This window comes from Hemiscyllium ocellatum, chromosome 39 (genome assembly GCF_020745735.1).
Source record: "Hemiscyllium ocellatum isolate sHemOce1 chromosome 39, sHemOce1.pat.X.cur, whole genome shotgun sequence".
In the NCBI taxonomy this organism is placed as follows: Eukaryota; Metazoa; Chordata; class Chondrichthyes; order Orectolobiformes; family Hemiscylliidae; genus Hemiscyllium; species Hemiscyllium ocellatum.
Genome location: NC_083439.1, coordinates 6,893,550 through 6,916,672, shown reverse-complemented (window position 1 = coordinate 6,916,672; position 23,123 = coordinate 6,893,550). Strand labels below are relative to the sequence as shown.

General features: G+C 37.5%; 1 protein-coding gene across 1 annotated transcript in view; it reads right to left on the bottom strand.

The window, feature by feature from the left end:
• Window positions 1–23,123, bottom strand: part of iqch (IQ motif containing H) — a 160,730-nt gene that overhangs the window by 117,871 nt on the left and 19,736 nt on the right. Inside the window, exons 5-7 of the mRNA XM_060852845.1 lie at window positions 18,739–18,855; window positions 6,983–7,103; window positions 6,505–6,642 (exon numbers count right to left, since the gene is read on the bottom strand). Of these exons, the coding sequence (XP_060708828.1) occupies window positions 6,505–6,642; window positions 6,983–7,103; window positions 18,739–18,855 (376 nt within the window). The remainder of the gene's footprint in view (window positions 1–6,504; window positions 6,643–6,982; window positions 7,104–18,738; window positions 18,856–23,123) is intronic.

Below are 23,123 nucleotides of genomic sequence, written 5' to 3'. Positions count from 1 at the left end.
TTTTAATGTTCCCTATGTTACTTGCAGTTCTAAACATAGATTGGTTGTACTGGGAAAGGCTCTATTTTTGGTTCTCTCTCCCAATACTAATTTGCTTCACTTTTTCTGATTGCTGCTGGCAAAAGGAACTGAAAGAGGTTGGAAAGTGGTGTGTTTTATGCTGTTGACAGAGAAGGAGGAACAGACTTTAGTGGTAAAGAAAAAAAAAGAGATGTAAAATGGGTGTGAATGAAAGTATGCCAAGGAGAAAATGGGTCCACTCTGCTGAGAGGCACACACAAGACACAGTTAGGGATGGAAGTGGGGAATATCAGAAAGGTGGAAGACAGAAATCATGCTCTGAAGTTGTGAAATTGAATATTGAGTCAAAGAGCCTGTAAAGTGACTAAGTTTAAAATGAGGTGTTGTTCATCCAGCTTGTATTAAGCATCACTGGAACACTGTAGCAAATCTGGGACAGAAATATTAACATGACAGTAAGGTGGTTTATTGAAATGGCAGGCAACTGGAAGGTCAGGGTCATTCTTACAGGGACAGAATATAAATAAGCATCAGCTGGACAGGGTACAATAGTTAGAGCTAGTTAGTCCAATAGTTAGAATGCAATAGTTCAAGATGATCTTGGTTCAGGAGATCAGGATGATGAGTCAGTTTGAGTGGAGACGAGAAGTAATAGGGATAAGAAGCCAAGGATCTACAGAGGGGTGAGTCTGACGTCAATGTTGGAGGGGATTATGAGGGACAGGATTTACATGAATTTGGAAAGGCAAGAGCTGATTCGGGATAGTCGAAATGGTTTTGTGTGCGGGAAATCATATCTAACTTGATTGAGTTTTTTGAAGAGGTGACCAAGAAGATTGATGAAGGCAGAGTAGTAGACACTGTCTATATGGATTTCAGCAAGGCTTTTGACAAGATTCTGCATGGTAGACTGATTAGTAGAGTTAGATCACATGGAATCCATGGGGAGCTAGCCAATTGCATCACAATTCGCTTGAAGATAGGAGACAGAGGATGGTGGTACAGGGTTGGAGGCCTGTGACCAGCAGTGTCCCACAAGGAGCCGTGCTGGGTCAACTGCTTTTCGTCACTTATATAAATTATTTGGATGTGAATAGTGAGTAAGTTTGTGTGTCACCAAAACTGGTAGGATAGTGGATAGTGAAGAAGGTCATCGTGGAGTACAACTGGATTCTGATCAGATGGGCCAATGGGCCAAAAAATGGCAGATGGAGTTTAATTCGGATAAATATGAGGTATTGCATTTTAGTAAGGCAAATCAGAACAAGACTTATACACGTAATGATAGGGCCCTGAGGAGTGTTGCTGAACAAACAGACTTAGGGGTACAAGTGCATACTCCTTGAAAGTGGAGTCACAGTAGACAGGGTGATGAAGGAGGAGTTTGGCACACTTGTCTTCATTGGTCATAATACTGAGTATAGGAGTTGGGATGTCATGTTGTGGCTGTGCAGGCCATTGGTGAGGCTACTTTTAGAATATACATTCAATTCTGGTGTACTTGCTTTGGAAAGACGTTGTTAAATTTAAAAGGATTCAGAAAAGATCTACATGATGTTGCTGGGTTGAAGGTTTTGAGGTAAAAGGAGAGGCTAAACAGGTTGGGTATTTTTCCCCTGGAGTGTTGGAGGCTGAGAGGTACCTTAGAGAGGTTTATAAAATCATGAGGGGCAAGAGCAGAATGAATAGCCAAGATCACTCCCCAGGATGTGGGAGACCAAAACTAGAGGGCAGAGGATTAAGGTGAGAGAGGAAAAATTTAAAAGAGACCTGAGGAGCAACCTTTCCACGCAGAGGATGGTATGTGTATGGAATGGGTTGCCACAGGTGGTGGGTACAAGATTTAAAAGGCATCTAGATGGGCACATGAATAGGAGGAGTTTAAAGAGATACAGGCCAAATGCTGGCAAATGGGACTAGATCAGCTTAGGATATCTGGTTGGCATGGACGAGTTGGACTGAAGGGGTCTGTTTCCATGCTGTATAACTTCAACTCTATGACTCTAAGTCTCTAGTAAAAGTGGTCTACAGGTTCCCTAACAGTAACTACACTGCAGGACAAAATACATTTAAAAGAATTGGGTGCTTGTGATAAAGGTACAGCAATAATCATGGGTGATTTAATTTTCATATACACTGGAAAAATCAGATTAGTAATGATAGCCTGCCAGGAGTTCACAGAATGCTTTAAAGATAATTTTTTGTAACAGCACATTTTGGAACCAACCAGAAAATCGTTCATACTATATTTGTTATTGCACAATGTGACAGGATTAATTATCGACCTCAAACTAAAGACATCCTTAGGTAGCAGCAAGCAAAACATGATTAAATGGGAAATGCGATTTGATGGGAAAGAGGACTATGTCATTCAAGAGTAGTATTTGAAATTTAAATAAGGGCAATTATATGGGCTAGCTGAAGTGAACAGGGATATAAGGATAAGAAATAGATCAATTAAAATAAAAAAAGTGGCAGACATTTAATGGGATATTTCAGAATAAAGAAACAATCTCAGGGAAGACCCATCATCTTTGGCTAACTAAAAAAATAGAGCAAACATCAAACTTAAGCAAAAGATTCCATGAAGGTGAGTGGCTGGTCAGATGATCGGACAGAAAATAATGAACAGCACAGAATGACTAAAATATTAATCAGAAGAAATAGAATACAACAGGAAGCTAGCTAGAAATGTAAAAAAAAGATAGCAAGAGTCTCTACAGGCATTTTGAAAGGAAGAGTAAGTAAATTAGTTTTAGTCCTCTAGAGTTAATAGGAATAGGGAGTTAATAGGAAATAGAAAGGAAATGGGGAATTTAATGAACAAGTATTTTTCTTCTGTATTTAGTTTAGAAGACACAACGATTAGTGATAGTTATAAATCAGGATATGGAGGAGTGAGCAGAACTTGGTGAAATTACAATCATAGATCATAGAATAGTACAGCACAGTACAGGCCCTCCGGCCAATGATGTTGTGCCAAGCATTTATCTTAATCTAAGATCAACCTAATCTACACACCTCTCAATTTACGTACATCCATGTGCTTGTCCAGTAGTCACTTAAGTGTCCCTAATCTCTCTGACTCTACTACCACTCTTGGCAGTGCATTCCACTCTACTCTTTGTGTAAAGAACCTACCTCTGACATCTCCTCCATACCTTCCTCCAATCACTTTAAAATTATGACCCCTCATGACAGCCATTTCTGCCCTGGGGAAAGGTTTCTGGCTATCTACTCTATCTATGCCTCTCACTATGTTATACACCTCTATCAAGTCATCTCTCTTCCTTTTTCTCTCCAGTGTGAAAGCCCGCACTCGCTCAACCTCTCTTCATAAGCCAAGCCCTCCAATCCAGGCAGCATCCTGGTAAATCTCCTCTGCGCCCTCTCTAAAGCATCTACGTCCTTCCTGTAAAGAGGCAACCAGAACTGGACAAAATATTCCAAGTGTGGTCTAACCAGGCTTTTACCAGAAGGGATTTTTATCACCAGTGGTCTAATCAGCAGGGAAGCTGTACTAAGAAAGTTGTTGGAGCTGCAGGCTAACAAGTCGTGGGTCCTGGTGGACTTCATTTTAGAGTGAAAGAAGTGGCTAATGATGTAACAGATGAAGTGATGTTAATTTTCCAAAAAAGTGCTTGAATATCGAATGGTTCTACCAGATAACTGGAAAGTAGCAAATATAACATCTTTATTCAAGGAGGGAAGGAGGCAGAATATTGGAAACTATGGGACAGTTAGCTTGATATCTGTCATGGAGAATTGGAATAATCAATCAAGGAAGCTGGAGCTGGGTACTTAGAATACCTCAAGGTAATTGGGAAGAAACAGCATAGTTTTGTGAAAGGGAAATTGTGCCTAACCAATTTTTGGAATTCTTTGAAGAAATAACATCCATTGTGGAAAAAGGAGCTAGCAGATGTAATTGGCAAGGTTCCACACAAAAGGTTATTATGCAAAGTCAGAGCCCATGGTATGGGGGTAACATGGATAATACATTTTAGCATGATCAGCTGGCTTATGGAAAACAGAGAGTATGTATAAATGTAGCAAGATCAGAAAATTCTGGAAAACCTTAGCAGGCCTGGCAGCATCTGTGGAGAGAAAGCTTTGGGTCCAGTGATCGATCTTCAGTTCACCCCATCTTCTGCATATATACTAACCACTTTCCAGCATTTGCAGTTTTTTATTTTATTTATATGTATACATTTGTCTTTTTCAGATAGGCAGGATGTGACAAGTGGGGTCCTAGCAGGGGTCTATGCTGTTTGCAATTTATATCAATGACTTAGATAAGTGGAGTGAAGACATGCTGGCTAAATGATTACAGCTATAGGTTGGAAAGTATGTTTGAAGAGGACACAAGGATACAGATAGTTTGAATGAGTTGGCAAAAATCTACCAGATGGAGTACAGTGTGGAAAAATGTGAAGTCGTTCACTTTGGCAAAAGAATGAATTTGCAGAGTATTACTCAAATGAAAAATTACTTCAGAATTCTGTGATAAAGAAGGATCTAGATGTTCTAGTGCATGAATCACAAAATGTTAGTATTTGGGTACAGCAAACAATTAAGGTTAAGTGAATGCTGTCTTTTATTACAAGAGGAACATAAAAGTAAGGATGTTAAGCTTCATAGAGATCATTGGTTACACCACAGTTCAAATTCTGTGTTTAGCTTTGATCTCCTTAGCTGAGGAAGATACATTTGGTTGGGTCAAAGGAGGATTATTAGATGGATATCTGAAATGAACAGATTGTCTTACAAGGAAAGTTTGGATAAACTGGGCTTGTTTTCACTAGTTTAGAAAAGAGAGGGGTGCTTGATTGAAGCGGATCACATCCTTAATAGTCTTGACAAGATGGATGTGGACACATTATTTCTCTTGTGGCTAAATCTGAAATCAGCGCCTCAGTTTAATGGTTAGGGGGTTGTCCTTATATGACAGAAATGAGGGGAAATATTTTCTCTAAGGGTTGTGCACTTCAGAATTCTTTGCCTCAGAAGGTGGTGGAAGTGGGGCCATTGAATATTTTTAATGTGGAGGCAGATAGATTCTTATTACAAAGGAAATGGAAGCTTATCAGGAGTAGATGCAAATGTGGAATGCAAAACACAGACAGCTCAGCCATGTTCTTACTTAATGGCAGAGCAGCTTTGGGAAGCCAAATGCCTTAATTTTGTTCCTAATTTGTACAAATATTGTATATATATTCGTATCATATATAGCACACTGGTATCTGGTTGCTTGCAAAGGTGAAAAAACATTCCAAAATGACAAAACATTCTATTCCCCAGCATTTGACTTCCACTTGGAAAACAGATTTGATTATAACATGTCAGTCTGGATCAGTGAGATGCCTACTTGTCTCTGTAAAAATGTACTGAGTTCATATTTTAGAACTGGAGAACATAATTTAGGCTGACACTTTGGTGCATTAGTGATTGGTGTACTTTTTCATTAAGGATACATCTTTAGAATGAGGCATTTAAACAGTCTATCCACCTATTAGTTTGATGTAAAAGCTCTCGAGATACTATTTTTAAAAAAAGGGATTTTTGCAAATGATATGGCCAACCTTTCATCCTTCAACTCACACTGGCATGACAGTGGGACCTACTACCCTGGCTACAGTGTTTTCCACAAAGAGCAATGATGACACTTCAAAAACTTAATCCGTAGGATATGAAGAGCTTGAGGACCATGTGAGGATGTAAAGGGAGTTAAGTAAATTATTCCTTTTCAAATGGAATAAAGCAACAAATATTTTGTTACCATTAAAATTACATGACTTTTCAGATTATAATAACCAGAATCTTTCTTTCCCTTAGAGAATTTGTTTGAGGGAAACGTGTAAACATTCCCAATCCATTCCACAATACACTGTATTGAGAGCTCACATTGCCTCCAGCCACTTTGAAACCAATGCTCAAAGGAATACAGTCCACCATTAAACTGGTCTTCGTTTTTTAACCTCTCTACCCAATTAATTTTTAATGTATAGTCTATAAAGAATAGATATGCAGACCAATGGTATAATGATTAATACCCTGCGACTCTGACTGTAATGAATCCAAGACTTTCGTTCTTATGAGCTAGGTCACTTGTAAGACATGAATCATATCCCATAATTTTGCATAATGTATCTTTGATTCATATACTGCTACAGGAATTGAATCATGCGATTTGCATAGTGAAAAGTGTATCTACTTCTGTAATCCTGTTATTCTTAATTTGCCACCTGACTGTACTTTAGATCTCAATACACTTTCTCCTTTAAAGTAGTTTTATTTTTCACTTCTCTTTTCCTAAAGGTGCTGAATATTGAACAGTATAGTTCTAAAGGTATTGGTTTCCTTCCAAGTACATTGGTCATGGAGTTATTCTTGGGACATGAGCTCAGGCAATGAGTGGTGGCAGGTCATTCAACCAAGGAGGGACCATTAACCAAAAAATATAGTCTTAAGCACTATCTTTACCAAATATTTCAGGAGATGGTTTCCTATGCTTCTCTTGAATATCATGGATCTTTGCTGCTCTGTTTTGGACAAAAGGTGGATCAACAGTCAGCTCAGATGCTGGAGGAATTAAACCTCGTTCAATCAAACTCAGAATACCTATGGAAGAAGCAAAAATATCATTAGCAGTAACTGTGAGTAATGTAAAATAATTATTTCATGAAGCACAGGATATGACCCTTTTAGAAAGTAGGAGTAAGCTGCAGACAATGTTGCAATGTGTGGAGCAGTCCTGCTTCAACTTGTTTTGAGGCTTCTGGCAGAACATAGAGAAGTTCTGTGCAAAACAATATCCCAAACCATTAAAACCACACATTTCACACAGAAAAGCTCATCAAGTTTGTGTAGTTAAACTAACATAATAGGAAAAGTCCTAAAATTGATTGATGCCTAACTTTATTGCACATAACATTGTGTGATGTAGTCTAGTATTACCGACCTTTTCTTGCATCTTTTTCAGATACAAATGGAGGAAGGAGTGATGGATTTTCACGGTGGGAAACAGGCAAAATGGCAAGTGTACCCACTGTAGAACCTTTAATAAGTTTTTGAGGAGGTATCTGTTGGAGAGAAACGCTATGAATTAATGTTATTTTCATTTTGAGAGGTTGCGGTTATAAACTTCTTGTTGTGAATTTCATGCACATTCACTTGCAGCGAACATCAGTATGGCCCACCAGGTGACCAAACCTCCATGGTTCATTGCTGACACCTGAACTTAAACTGTGCTGGTATTCATTTATAATAAATTACTGCTAACTATAACATCTTTTCTGGTCTCCAGGCTATTTATAAATAAAATATTTATATATCATCTCCCTTGTTCTTCTCAATATTACTTTCATTCGATGTAAAGGTGAAATAGATAAAGAGAAATGTTGAGACACTTTTCCCTTTTAGTCCTTTCACATTAAGGGCTTCTGTTTAATTCTGGATCAGTCCAGTGCAATAACATCCATTGTCTTCTAAGAATATTTAGGGGCCTTATATTCCATTAAGTTTGGTGAATGATAATTCTGCCTTCCAAAGATGGTCCACTTTTCAACAGTGCTTCAGTGGAGATACATATCTACTCTTGACCTATTCAACTGAGGAGAGATTTTCAGACACCCAGAATTCAGTGGGTAAGCTTAGCTTCTCTTCGCTATTAAGCAAACAAGGACATCTATACGGAAACAATTATCTCAGTAGAAAGTGGAATGGCCCAAAATATTAACTTATGGTCCTATCTGGTTTTACTCTTTTTTCCTTCATCATCCTGTTTATTTAGTAAATGCTGATTGAAATTATTCGAGACAAAGTCAAACATTCTCTGCAATTACTATTTGTATTAAAGTAGAAAGTAGCTGAAGAATTCTGTGCATGTAAAGTGGAAGAGGATGACAGTTCATAGGAAAAATATGTATCTAATTAAACTCTTTCTTGATATAGGCAGCACTCTATCCACTCTTTCAAGGACTTTCATCACTGGAAGTATTAAATATTTTAATATTAGTGAATAGTACATTTTCAGAAACATTATTCAGTATCTCATTTAAAAGGTGTATTACATTGAAGTACAGTGACTCATAATATGTAGGAAAAATTAGCAATCACAGCAATTCTTTAAGAGGCATGACTGTTGCACATTTTTGCCATGATTTTCTCAGGGACCGTTAAAAATTAAATGCTCATTGAGACATAATGCTTCAAAATAGAGGACAGTTTTGTGACATCAATAATGTAGGTCACAAATAAGGATATAACAATCTAAATGAAGAGTTACCATTTCAATATTAATTTATAAGAAATGTGATTGTTTTGATGATGTAACAAAAATGTCTGCAAAGTAGTCTTGAGGTAGAACTTTATACAAATTTCATGCATTGCATGAGAATAAAAAATAGCAGAAGTAGCAGAAAGTGAAAAAAGAGAAAAAAAATTGAGGTAAAAGATATGTGCTGGCTGATAGCATTGAAAATGTCAATTCCAGGCAGAAGTCCAGCTTCTACCAGTCAGAAAGTATGGACCCATCTTATTGTAATTCATGGCTGGACCTCTATCTTGCCCACAGACAGCTGTAAACCAGCAGCCCATAGCATCCCAATCAGGCACCATGTTACCAAAGAATGCTGAAACACACTGGAACACCATTACTGCATCCATGCAGCACGTTTCTATTGCACCCTGCGTAGCTGAATGACAGACTTGTCTTGTATTCCAGATGACAAGCGCTGGATAAAAACTTAAACAAATGGTGACCTTTAGAAAGATTAATTTGTTTACCAACAAATGTTCTTCTGTCATAAGAGATGGGGGTGACCTTCACTTCCCAAATGCTGGGTTGAAAGTATACTGATTGTAGTCATCTGTTCCTTAGCTCTGCTTTGGCAGTTATCTCTGATTTTTGTCACAGTGACATTGTATTAATTTGTATATTTCTTGTAAAGATTTTATTAACGTAACAGGCAATTTTTGAATTACTGCAGTGTAACCAGAATCTACTGAATTAGACACATGCCAGATCACATGCAAGGAGAACAATCCATAAGTATTGACTACAAGTTTTATTATAAAAAAATGAGGAATAAAAACAAATGGAGCCAAGGTACAATTATGCACAATGGATACTGTTAAATACCATGACAGCAGTCCTATGTAATTTGGATATGTACTGATAACTGTGCTCAAATGCAGATTTTATATTTAAAAAAGAGCAGCTTTTATCTCAACATTTTAAAAGCACAGTAACGGTTTTTGACTCCAAGTACTTCAATTTACCTTGTAAGTGTATTCAAGGGAATTAGTATCAAATTATTGAATAATGTGCATTATATTTCACAATTCTCAAAGAGATATATTTCCTCAGCAAAGGCTTTACAAGAAAGACGAACCACCCATGACTAAAGAAGTTAAGGATGGTATCAAAATACACAGTTAGAAATCACACAACACCAGGTTATAGTCCAACAGGTTTAATTGGAAGCACTAGCTTCGAAAGTGCTCCGAAAACTAGTGCTTCCAATTAAACCTGTTGGACTATAACCCGGTGTTATGTGATTTTTAACTTTGCACACCCCAGTCCAACACCAGCATCTCCAAATCATCAAAATACACCATTGTGAAATTTGTGGTAGAACTGAAAAACATAAGAACAGGAAGCAAGAATATAAGTAGTTGTCCTTGACCCTACTCCAGCATCCAATACAATCATAGCTAATCTTGTGCCTCAAATTCAATTTCCTACCTCTGCCTCAAATTCAATTTCATGATTCCAAAAACCCAACAATCTGTGTATCTCAGCCTTCAATATATTCAATGATGGAGCATCCACTACCTTCTTGGATAGAGGATTATAAAGATTCATAATCCTTTCAATGAAAACTGGGAAAGAGGAAATGATGGCTAAAAACATGGAAGAAAATAATTTATGTGAATACATTAACAAGAAATATCAAAACAGACAGCAAGAGCTTCTACATGTACACATATTTTAAAAAGTAGTTAAATCAAATGTTGGTCCTCCAAGGATGAGACTGAGGAATTAACAATGGGAAACAAAGAAGTGTCAGTGATTTTAAACAATGATTTTGTGTCTGTCTGTGGTACAAAACACTAAAAGCAATCCTTTAATAATAGATGATCAGGAAGCATCAGAGAGGAAGAATTTAAAACAATTCTCATCGCTGGAGTAAATGTATTAGACACACTAACTTGACTAAAAGCTGACAAGTCCCTTGGACCTGATTGCATGTATTTAAATAACTTAAAATAAATTGCTACAATGACAGTGGACTGGTTGTAAAATTCCCTCGATCCTGTAAATATCCCAGCGAATTGGAAAACTGTAAATGCAATGTTCTATTTACAGAAGGGAGACAGAAAACAGAAACCATAGGCCAGTTGCCTAAGATTGGGTGGCATGGTGGCTCAGTGGTTAGCACTGCCTCCTCATAGCGCCAAGAACCTAGCATCTGGCCTCACGGGACTGTCTGTGTGCAGTTTGCACATTCTCCCTGCGTCTGTGTGGGTTTCCTCCGGGTGCTCTGGTTTCCTCCCATATACCAAAAGATGTGCAGGTCAGGTAAATTGGCCATGCTAAATTTCCCACGGTGTTAGGTGCATTAGTTAGAAGTAAATGTGGGGAAATGAGTCTAGTGGTTTACTCTTCAGAGGGTCCATGTGGACTTGTTGGGCTGAAGGGCCTATATCCACGCTGTAGGGAATCTAATCTGTAGGGACTCTAATCTAATCATGTGTCATAAGTGAATTGTTGGAATCCATTGTTGAGTAGTAATAGCTGGATATTTAGAAACTCATAATACAATCAAGCAAAGACCTGGTTTCATTGAAAGGTAAATTTTTTTTGCCAAAGTTATTAGAGTTTTTTTGAAGACATACATGCAAGGATAAACCAGTAGGTGTATGGAATATGGATTTCCAAAAGGCTTTCAGTGAGATGTCACGTAAAAGCAAACCTAAAGATGGATGTCTCTTCTACAATAGCACTTAATACTTTCTTGAGGGCATCAGGAAGCAGGGAGCCCCGGCCCCTAACATCCCTGCTTCGGCCGATTCTCAACTTCTGGACAGCAAGCCCCTTCCTGTCACCTTCAGCCAGCTGTTAGTTACCTTATTTCATGGATCGCATAATGATCTCATGAAGGTTTCTATTCCCAGTGGTGGGTAGCAGTAAAGGAAAGGTGGTAGCCTCTAACAGATTGGTAGATGGAGTAGGTATTGCAAGTAAATGTCTCTGTTGAAGCCAGGAGCACCAGTGGCAGCACTGCACTGTCTACTAGGGAATGATTCCCTTAGGACTCCTAGAGATTGAGTTGGTGGAGGTGCTGCCAGTTCTGGTAGCAAAGATCTGGTACCCCTGTCACCCTCATTAAGTTCTACCTAAAGAATCTTCAAAGGGTTGTAGGTTGCAAATGGGTAAAAGATTAATTGATCGAGCATCACGTGGAAAACTATAAGATTGTCCATTTAGTTTTTAGGAAGAATAGAAAGACAAAGTATGATTTAAAAGGACAACGACTAAACAGTCCTTTGGTACGCAGGGACCTGTATGTCCTTGTATAAGAATTGCAAAGTTAGCATGCAGGTACAGAAGGCAGTTAGGAATGGAAATGAAATTGTGGTCTTTAATTGTGGGATTGGAGCATAAATGTCCACACCTGGAGTATTGCATGCAGTTTGGGCCTCTTTATTCAAGGAAGGACATACTTGCATTAGACAATTCAGTAAAGGTTAATTATTAGGTTAAGCACATTGTGAGGAAAGGTTAATCAAACTGAAGTTTAAAAAAAGAGGTGATATTCTCAAAACGTGAAATTCCGAGGGTAGATGCTGTGAGTTGTGGGGCATCCAGAACTAGGCAGCATATGAAGAGTCACCTATTAGGACAGAGTTGAATGGAAATTTCTTCTCTTAGAGGGTGAATCTTTGTAATTCATGCCACAGAAAACTGAGTCATTGAATATATTCAAAGCGAGGATAGATATTTGAACCATAGGTTCAACAGATAGGAAGGTGAAACTGGAATGAACATTTGCTCATCCATTACTTTATTGAATGGCAGAAGAAGCATGAAGACATGACCTAATCCTATTTTTTATTTTTTATATTCTTATGTTTATAGACATGTCACTGTCAATGAAGTGTAAAATCTCACAGAGGTGCAACAATTCAGACTTCCAATGTTGACTAAGGCATGTGGTGAAAAATATATGGTTCTTAAATGATCAGTGTGTGATAATCCGCTTTTTTAATTACCTAAATTGTTCTGGTAGCTTGTTCATTTCTTGGAATACAAAACCATCCATTTCAGGGGAGCAATGTTTGTTACAACATCAAATGAGTGGATAGGATATAAACAAAACACAAGCCAAATAGCACAAAAGACAACAGCATCAAGAGAAAAACCATTCACAATCTCACTTTTGTTAAGTTTGTTCCACAAAAGTGTTTTTTTTTTAAACTGCACATTAGTGCCTGCTCCCAACCAGTCTTTGACTGCTGCTTTACAATAATCTTCTTCCTAATGGTTGTATTATGCTTGTTTTGTGCACAGCACCACTAGCCAAGCTGTGTGTTATATTATGCATTGGGGAATATTTCCTTCTTTTCTTCAAAAAGTGAATAATCATATTTTTCATGGTGTTTAATAATCAAAATTGTGCATGCCACTGATTTTTACTGTGGCTGACTTTGTGCAACATGAATTTACTAATGGGACAAGAAGAAAAATTGCCAATTATGATACACCTCTAATAAATCCCATTTCATATTTCTCAAGCTACTGTTAAGCAATTTAACTAGTATAAAAATAAATATGTAGTTAACCCAGCTGTGCATTAATAGCATTCATTTCAAAAAGGAAGTATTCACAAATGGTGACACAAAATGTTTGCAAGATCTAGCTAAATGACCTAAATGTATACTGAGATCTTGTTGGTCTGTGTATTAGACAAATAAAGCCTGAGAAGCTAGTCATACAAATATTGGCAAATTGCAACTGAGCTAACTGCTTGTCTATAGTTCCAAAGATTAGAGTGAGATCATGTTGAAGAAGAGCATTCCCATAGCTTAACATTGAGATGAAACACTGATATCAAAGTTATTTTGAATTTAAATCCTTTAGTGCTTAGACATAGATGTTAGAAGGGATTTAGTCAGGCTAAAAAAAGTTGCAAATTTGGATATTTTTAGTTTGCAGAAAGGGTCGGTACTTACAAACAAAAACACACACATTTAGGAAAATGCTCAGGAGAATCTACAAAGAATTAGAAAAACAATTAGGCAAATGAAAATTACATTTTACCTCACGCAAAATCAAATACATCACACTTCAACTAATTTGACTAAATTGCTGAAACAAGATAGATATTTTGTTGATGGTTTTCATCTTCCACTCATCAAAACATTGGTAAGGACACCAATTTAAGAGGAAAACCAATATTTCTACTGCATGATAGTAGACTGCGATTGATTGAAAAATAGATTCTCAACGGTAGATGTATTATCATTGAGAATGCACTCATAAAGCTAATTAGGCTAACTGCCAGGCTTTGTTTAAATTTTAGACCATGATGCTGATCGATCAGTCCAATGTTCTGAGAAATGAACCACTGAATGCAAGTTACTATTTTGTTGAGTTGAAACAGGTGGAGTATATTTACAAGTTCTTTCTGTGTATTAATGTGTATACCTTCCAATAGTACAAAAGTGTGTCATACTGAAAGTCCAACTAATAAACTTAAACTGATTGTCAGTTTAATTCTTCACACACTGAGGGTTAGCTAGCAATTTTCAAATCATATCTAATGTTGGACACTGTGATATCAGCTTTGCTAGCATGAGCTGGTTGGATATTTTTAGTTCCTTGCTGGTTATAAACAGCTAAAGGAATATGCTGCTGCGAGTCCTTGAGATTTTCAGCCTATATACCTGGCATCACTGCCACTGAAACTCATATAGCACACTACTCCTTTGTATGATAGGCAGAATGTCTCTTTGGCTTGATGATAACATTCTGTTCGTGGCTAACATTACTCATGTTGCTACTGCATAGCAGTAGTTAGCTTAACCCGTTACAAATTTTTGAGAGATTTTTCCAGAATAGTCGAAGTTAGACTATGTCCCCATGAGTGACTGCCTTAGCATGTTTTCTGAGTTTGTACTATAAACAGCAAGAAATAATCTGATTAAAGGTAGTCATTATCCAAAACGATGGTCTTGATGTACCCTATTTCAGTATCAGTGTTGCATGGTGAAAAATACCTCAGGTTCTGTATATATGCCAAAACATATGGAACTGCCATGGGATTCCTACTAGGCCAAAGTCTTGCAAATATCTCTGGTGAATGCCATGAGGAACGTTTTTCCCAGGTGCATTTTTTGACGTACAGATAATATATTTACCATATTGGAATGTGCAGTTGCCTATTAGAAACTCCTTTTGTACCTTAATTGGCTCCATCCCGCACTCAAATTCACATTTGAAATGGAACATTCAAATAAGTTCCACTTTTTTAAGTCCGCGGAAATGGGGATCTCTACCACCGTCTACCTAAAACATATCATCATTGGCTAATAGATGTTGGGGTACATGCAGAGTTCTACGTACAATAAGACTGACCTCATTAGTGACTTCTAAAAAAGGTCAGAGCTATTTGTTCATCATGCAAACGTTGTGCTGAAATATGCTGTTTCAAAGTAATTCTGATGGATATTGACTACTCTGATCAGATCATGTTTTGCACAATATCATGCAAACTCATGAAATACAGCCACCCACCATCCTGACTCTTGCTGCTGTGAACTTTGAAAGAACTCGATATGCATAATATATGATAGTGTTTAATTTCATGGGATAAGCACAATTGGAATACAGACTGAAAACAGGCACTACAAGTACTTAAGTCAATGAAACGATTCAGTATCAACAATGTCCAATCCTTTAGAAAGATCTGTGATTTGGCCAAACTCCAATTGCTTCTGCTGATGCTATGGTCATTGCTGCTGATGTGTATTCTCATTATTGGCAAAGCGACACATCAGTTAGCTTTTAAATGTAGCTTCAACAATGTACCAACTAACTTCTGAACTGTCTCCAGGTGATACCTGTGTGATTTCGATTGCAGCAGTAAATTTGGATTTAACAATATCATTGGATGATGGTTTTAAATGACCACTGTTAAATTAGTCAGTCATTGTATACTATGTGCAGAAAATGAGCTGGCCCAGTCATACAAATTCTGTGCTGACAAGAGCAGGTCAGGTGCTAGGAATGCTGCAGTGAATAACTCAACTCCTGACACCCAAAGCTTATCCACCATCTACCAGGTAAAACCCAGAAGTGTGATGGAATAGTTCTGATTTGACTCGAAGAGTGCAATTCCAAACAACAATCTAAGTTTGACACCATCTAAGACAATGCAGCTTGCTTGATTGGCACCTCATCTACAAACATTCATTGTGTCCACCACTAATGCTCAGTAGCAACACAGTGTATCATCTATTACAGAAAAAGCTCCTCAAACAGCACTTTCCAAACTGGTAACCACCACCAGAAAGACAAAGACAGCAAATAGACAATAACACCAGTGCCCTCCAAGCTACTTACCAACCTGACTTCGAAATGTATCACAATTTCTTCAATGTTGTGGGGTTAAAATCCTAGAACTCCTCCCTAGCATTCCTAAATGGCATATATCAAATGACTGCAGGAGTTTAAGAAAACAGCCCACCACTACTTTCTTATTAGGAATGGGTAATAAATGCTGGCCCATCCAGTGACACCAACATCCCATGAATGAATAAATTTAAAAAAATTGATATTCCTATACCTTGAAGTTAACAGAAGGGGAATTTAGATAGTTGTCAAAAACTATATCAACCCATCTTATGCCATCTTCTAAAGTTTTAATTATCTATTTTCACTTGTATTCACCTTGTAGTCTCTGTAAGTCATCAATTGATATACCCAACATCACAGCAAACCTGAATAACCCAAACTTCAGCATGCAAGGTCCTCTGGGAGCACCACGGAACTGTGTCTGATGTGATAGGTTCTGTCTGTAGGGTCGCTCATTTTTAAAACAATTTTAGTTCTCTGCCCCGTACAAACCCATTCAGCCATCTACCCTCCATTGCGTAAAAAATAATAATGCTGTGAGGCTGCAAACTCCATTTCATTAGACACCCTGCTTAGAATTCTACTGATGCTCCTATCCTTTCCATGCTTTGACTAACTACAAATTAAAAGCAGTGGTCCACACAAGTCAGTAGCAATCCTAAGCAAATCCTAAACATGACTAATAACTCTCAACTTCCATGGTAACTGAAAAGCTAATCAGAATTGGTATGTGGGATATTCTGAGTTCGCTTATGGGAGGAAAATAAAATCAGAAACTGTTTCTGCATCATTCAGCTAAAAATGGCTGTATGTTCTGGTTGGGAGAAAAGGAACGTACATTCATATAATGAAGTAATTTTGGAAATTTGGTAGAGGTGGGCATTTTCTATTTTCACCAAATGGCCTATTTTTCCATTGACACAGTTCCCATTTAATAGACTTGTGTTAAATTTCTTTGATGTAGTTATGGGATGAACAAACTTAAAAATCGCATAACACCAGGTTATGGTCCTACAGGTTTATTTGGAAGTTTGAGCTTTCGGAGCTCTGCTCCTTCATCAGGTAGTGATCTCTGATCAATATTCATTTTTGATCAAAGTACAACCCAGACTAGTTTTCAGGCATACAATTACAATATTACCAGACAAAGCAATCAGAAAATTTCTTGCCTTCGACTCTTATTTTTATGTATAATTGTGTATTGATTAACAACTGAATATCTGAAGCTCAAAGTTTGTGATCTAATCTGAAAAAGATACTTGGAATCCAAACTAACTTATCTATGCAACATATATAGTATAGGATTTTGTTGAAAACACTTTGGATTTCCTGATTTTCTAATTACTAGAAGCTTCATTTTCTTTTCTTACAACACAATTTTTCATTTATTGAGTTGCATGCACTCAGTTGCCAAAGTTGGCTTTAACTGCCAAGAATCTGTCAAGTTACAGCCTGAAAACAAGTGACTTTCATCGGTGTTGCAGATGCCGTCATTAAACTAAAATTTCTCCATAGCTTTACTGAAATCAAGCCCAAAATGATTCTCACATTTTTCTACATAAGAACAATTCATTCATTCCAAAAACAATTCACTAAGTCCACATTTTAAAGATGTAATATGATATTGTGCTATGGAAATGGAAGTTTTGTTAACAACGTTTCAAAAAGATATGGACAATTATTTATTCCCAATTCACTCACTCCACTAAACAAACCATATATAATTTTGTATCCAGTGTTAATGTTTCTTCAAAGTTGCATTCTCAGACCCCAAGCACAAACCAACCCACAATGCAAAAATGGTTGCAGAGGTTCAAATAATCAAGGTTTGGAACAGTAACAGAGACACTACCAATTTTTACCTTCTCACTTGCAAACATACCTTATTGTACACAATAGACTTATGAAATTAAAGCTTCACTTTACCAAACTACTATTTATTTGTGTTCTCCCTTACTTTGCATTACACAAGAATAACATTCAGTGTAGCACTATAATATTATAGATCAAAAAGGGAAAGAAAACACAGATTGTAACAGAGAATGCACAGTGAGACATTGGCGAGGCATCTCTTCCTGTATCCTATTCAATTTTGTTTCAAAAGTAAACATACAAAGAGATCTCATAATGCTGATGCACCAAGCAAATAGATCCAGCGTGCTAGCTATCTCCTTTAAATAATTGGACTTCTACAAGTATACCTTCATTAAACCAAATAGACTTTAACCTATAGACTTAAAGCTGCTTGCTTTAAAAGTTTGTACCCCCATAATTAACCGTAATCATTTAAATAAAAGGATTTGCAGTGGAAATACCAAAACTACATTTATGCAGAAGGAGAACCTCAGTTATGGTTCAAGGAGACAGCCTTGATTAAAAAGGCAAAAAAAAGCCTGGTCTTTTTCTCAGAAACATCTCAGAATACTTCACAAGAATTACCTTGAAATTCAGTAATTATTATGTTTTGTCTACAATAAGGTTTCACTGACAGGACTCAGATGAATGATTAATTAAATTTAATTTTAGTGAAGTTCAAACACTGGTTTTGTGAGTAAAATTTAATAGGCTGAGGGAATATTGTTGACAGGACACTGGCAAATTCACTATTCTTCAATTAGAGCTAATGGATCTTTATCAACCATAAACTGGGACATTGCACCTTGAGATCTTATCCAAGAAATTGCATGGTATAATGATGAAAACAGGAACACTGGATAATTTTTATTTGACTAATATGGGTTTCTGATGCTACTTCCATCATCAGAACCATCAGAGATTGGTTAACTCACTACAGAATTGAGAAACTTCAATATAATGAATGGACATCAGCATCATTCTGAATGCTGATCCTACCCATCCAATCTAATAAAATATTACATTCTATACAAGAAAGAAGCTTTTTTTCTTTAGATACACCTCTTGTAGAATAGGTCAAATTTCAACCTATTACTTAATGTTCTTGGAAGTCAAGACAAAATAATCCAACCTTAAAAACAATGAATTGGCATTATTTAATTACTGATAACTTTTCCATCATTGTCCAATAACACATGGAAAGGAATTACTGTACTTACATCAGGTATCTCATTCTTAATAAGAGGAAGCTGAATCCCATAGTTCTGGTGTAAAAGATTTCTGTTCTTTGGATTGGTGGGATCACGTAAAATCCTCATATCCATGGCATGCTTGTGCTATTGAAAGATTAAATTAGTTCATTTCTACAAATGTAGTTGAGCAAAAGTATTGCTTCCTTCTAAATAATTGAACAATTGTTAGATACAGAAGTTTAGATACGAATACAGATGGGTTTTCTTTCTTTTGGAAGCAACCACTTCTATCTTTTGTCCTACATCATTTTACTTTTCCATTTATATTCACAATATGTCACACAAACTGATATAAAATGGACAGGAAAAGGTCAGCTGCTCATCAAGCCTTTCCCCCTAAGGAAATAGTGCAAGTCCTGCACACCATTGTTATCCTCACTGCACAATTTCCAAACAGAAGCAAAACAAATGTAAAACTCGGGATAAATTTAAGGCATAGAAAGTTCAGTGACATTCCTCTCAGAACCCTAAAGTAATCAGAGATGCTTCAGGAAAGCATGGTGGCTGACAGACAAATTCCCCAATCCTCCTCTGACCTGTTATAGACAGTGAAGTCAGCTATAGTTTAGAACTTGTGCAGAACCCTTTCAAACAACTGCAGTCAATCAGCACTCACTGCACAAGCTAGCAACTTTTATTATTAAATGCAGGTTGAAGACTCATTGTGAGAAGAAACATTTGACACCTATCCCAGTTCTACACTTATTTAACTTATATGCACACTTCTGTTCCTCCTAACCTTTCAAACCCCGACAGGAACTTGCAGACAAGGATAGGCCATTTGGGCACTCATTTAGATCACAACTAATCTGCAGCATAACTTCATCTATCCAAAATGATTTTGTAATCCTTAATACCTAGGAATAGCAACAATAAATCAATTGCAGTTCTGAAGGTTTCTTATACTTCTGAAAGTAGTCTATAGCCTATCCCAAAGCCCATGGACAAAAACTAATCCTTCCATTACTTTAAAAATTCTTCAAAATCTAATTTTCCACCATGAAAATGCCCAGCTATCTTAGTCTTTCCCACATTACAATAGCAAACATGGGGAAATGGCACTGAGGTACATGATCAGACATGATCTAGAATGGCAGTTCAGGCTCAAGGGCCTGAATGACCTGCTTTTATGTTTTGAAAAATGCTAAGTGGTCTGTAAAGTGCATTGAGCTGAAAATGTGTTGCTGGAAAAGCGCAGCAGGTCAGGCAGCATCCAAGGACCAGGAAATTCGACGTTTCGGGCATAAGCCCTTCATCAGGAAAGGCTTATGCCCGAAACGTCGAATTTTCTGTTCCTTGGATGCTGCCTGACCTGCTGCGCTTTTCCAGCAACACATTTTCAGCTCTGATCTCCAGCATCTGCAGACCTCACTTTCTCCCTGTAAAGTGCATTGAGACTTCCAAAGGTCATAAAAGACATGTTGCTGCATATGCATTAATCTCCCTAGAATTGTTTGTTTTGCAATCAATTACCCAGCAATAGAAGCCAACAATCTATTTGCTGCTGCAATAGCCTTACAGCATTGGTCAAGATCCTTCAGTTCTTCATGCATACCTTAATCACTCAGTTTATTTAACAACCTTATGTTTGTAACTTGAGAATGTGTACATACCTAGTTTTGTACCAACCCTACGACAAGATTGCATTTATCCACTGCCATTCCATTCCCCAACCCCCGCTCATGTATTTAGATCTGTTGTAATCTACTTTTCTCATCTAAGGTCATAATATCTATTCATTTTACATCAACTGAAACTTTGTAGACAATTTGGCCAATCAGATCATTGATTAAAATAGTAAGCAGCAGTAGATCAAATGGAGAGCCTGTGGGACTCCACAATTAACTGCTCCCCAAGCAGAACTACTACTAATAATAACAACCTTTTATACACTAAGATGCCAACTCCTTAAGCAATCCCAAATCCATCTGCTAATTCCACAGATCTCTATTTCATTAAGTAGCCTATTATGAAGCACTTGGTTGACAATCAAGATTATGGAATTTCAAATAGATCATATACATCTATCAAACTCCTCAAAACACATTCAATGAAGTTGGTGACATGCGAACATGGTTTACAGAGGTAGTGCCTTGAGGTAGGCTTGAGTACCCTCTTCACTATCAAGGTGGTCATACCATGTATTTCTAATGATCCCTTCCAGCAACATACCTCCAATGGTGGTCAAACTAATGGGCTTGCAATTCTCCAGTTCTGACTTCTGCCCTTTGTGAATGTTGGCACCACATGGATCATCTTCCAGTCCATGAAAACGATTCCAGGTACTAGTGAGCTATAAAGAAGCTTGCTGCGCTCAGTTTCTCCTTCTCCGAGCATCCATGTGAATGTTGTCAGAGCCAACAGCTAAAACAATTTTGATACTCTCATTCTAACCAGAACTTCTGTATTCAGTTGACACTCTGAACTTTAATGCCAATTGTATGATATTTTACTGGAAAGTCAGTACTGTCATCTGCAATGAAGGCAGATTTCACAGCAGTAATATAAAAGAAAGACTTAAATGTATAAACACAACTGTCAGACCTTAGGACACTCAAATCACTGAACAATCAATCAAACACTTTTTGTGGTACAGTATTGGAATGTAGATAATGTAACAGCCAACTTGTGCAGAGAGACCATCATGAACAGCAATTAAATGAATTCTATTCTGATTAAAGGGTTGGCATAGTGTCTCAGTGGTTAGTACTGCTGCCTCACAGCGCCAGGGTCCCAGTTCAATTCCAGCCTTGGGCAACTGTCTGTGTGGAGCTTGCATATTCACTGCGTGGGTTTCCTCCCACAATCCAAAAATGTGTGGTTCAGGTGAGCTGGCCATGCTAAATTGTCCATAGTTGTTAGGTGCATTAGTCAGAGTGGGGTGGGTGACTCATCGAAGGGTCAGTGTGGACTTGTTGGGCCGAAGGGCCTGTTTCCCCACTGTAGGGAATCTCATCTAAATAAATGACCAGAACATCTATTTTCATGTTTGTTGAGGGATGCATATTGGTCAGAACAGGAGAACTCCCCAGCTCGTCCTCAAAATGTGCCATGGGGTTTTATATCAAAATGGGCTTTTATATCCACTTGAGAGAATGGATGGGCTAATGATTTAATGTTTAATCCAAAAGATCAAATCTCCAGTAGTACAACGCTCCCTCAGTATCATCCTGAATCATGTGCTCATGTATTGGAAGTCAGACTAATCATATCATTGGAATTCACCTGAATTTGACCTGCAAAGTTCCTCAGTGGCTTATCCAGCTCCCAACTGACGACTAACATGACTTTAAAAAAATCTTGCTATTGTTACTACAGCTTCCCACTTCTATCTTCCACAATCATCCCTTTGGTTGCTCTGATACCTGCTGTTGTTGCCTTCAGGCAGGTACAAATGAGGTGTATTCAGATATATCATCTCATGCACACCAGTCAGGTGATCCTGTTAAATATTCTGCTACAGAATGCGGTTGAGGCCAGAACACTGAATGTTTTAAAAAAGGAGTTTGAAATAGTTTTAGGACTAAAGGGGTTAAAGAGTATGAGTAAAAAGCAGGAACAGGGTACAAGTTGGATGATTAGCCATGATCATATTGAATAGCTGAGCAGGCTCAGAAGGCCGAGTGGCCTACTCCTGCTCTTATCTTCTGTGTTTCTATGTTAGCATGTATATGCACACTGGTTTGCTTGTTCCAATCCCAACTTGTAAGATAGGCAGATAATCTGTTCTGCTTAGACCTGTCAGGAAATGTGCAAGATGAGGCTGGAATGATCACAAGTTCATTGCAGGTCTTTAGGCCACCCATCTCAATAGATCTCATTATAACATCTGATCAGTTGTTAAATGATTCCAGGGATTAAACCTTTGTCACTCTTTCCAGGAGCCCATTTCATGCATCAATCCCTGTTAAATCTGAAGAAGAACTCTCTCAAATTGGTCCAAATTTTGTTTCTCACTCACTTGATATTGTGAAGTTTGTTATATTATTGACTTTTCATTGATTTTTTTTCTTCCAGATTTGCCATTCCTTACAATTTACTACCAGTGATCTTCAAGATCACTGTCAAGTTGTTTCCCTATCAAGGCTCAAAACATGGGTTTCTATAGTATTTCTTTACACATAGGCTTTTAACATGACTGATCAGTTTTGTAGTTCTTGTATGTACTGTGTTAATGCTCATTTTTCCTTCATTTGGTCTCAGACTGCCTCAGGTGAGGAATTACTTTACTTTTCCTAATGTCACGCAGTCTTAATTTAAGAAAGAAGGCAAAATACCACAACGTGCAGATAGTGTAACCTGGCTTGCATGCAAAACCTAATGATTATTTGATTATCTACTTTTATACCAGA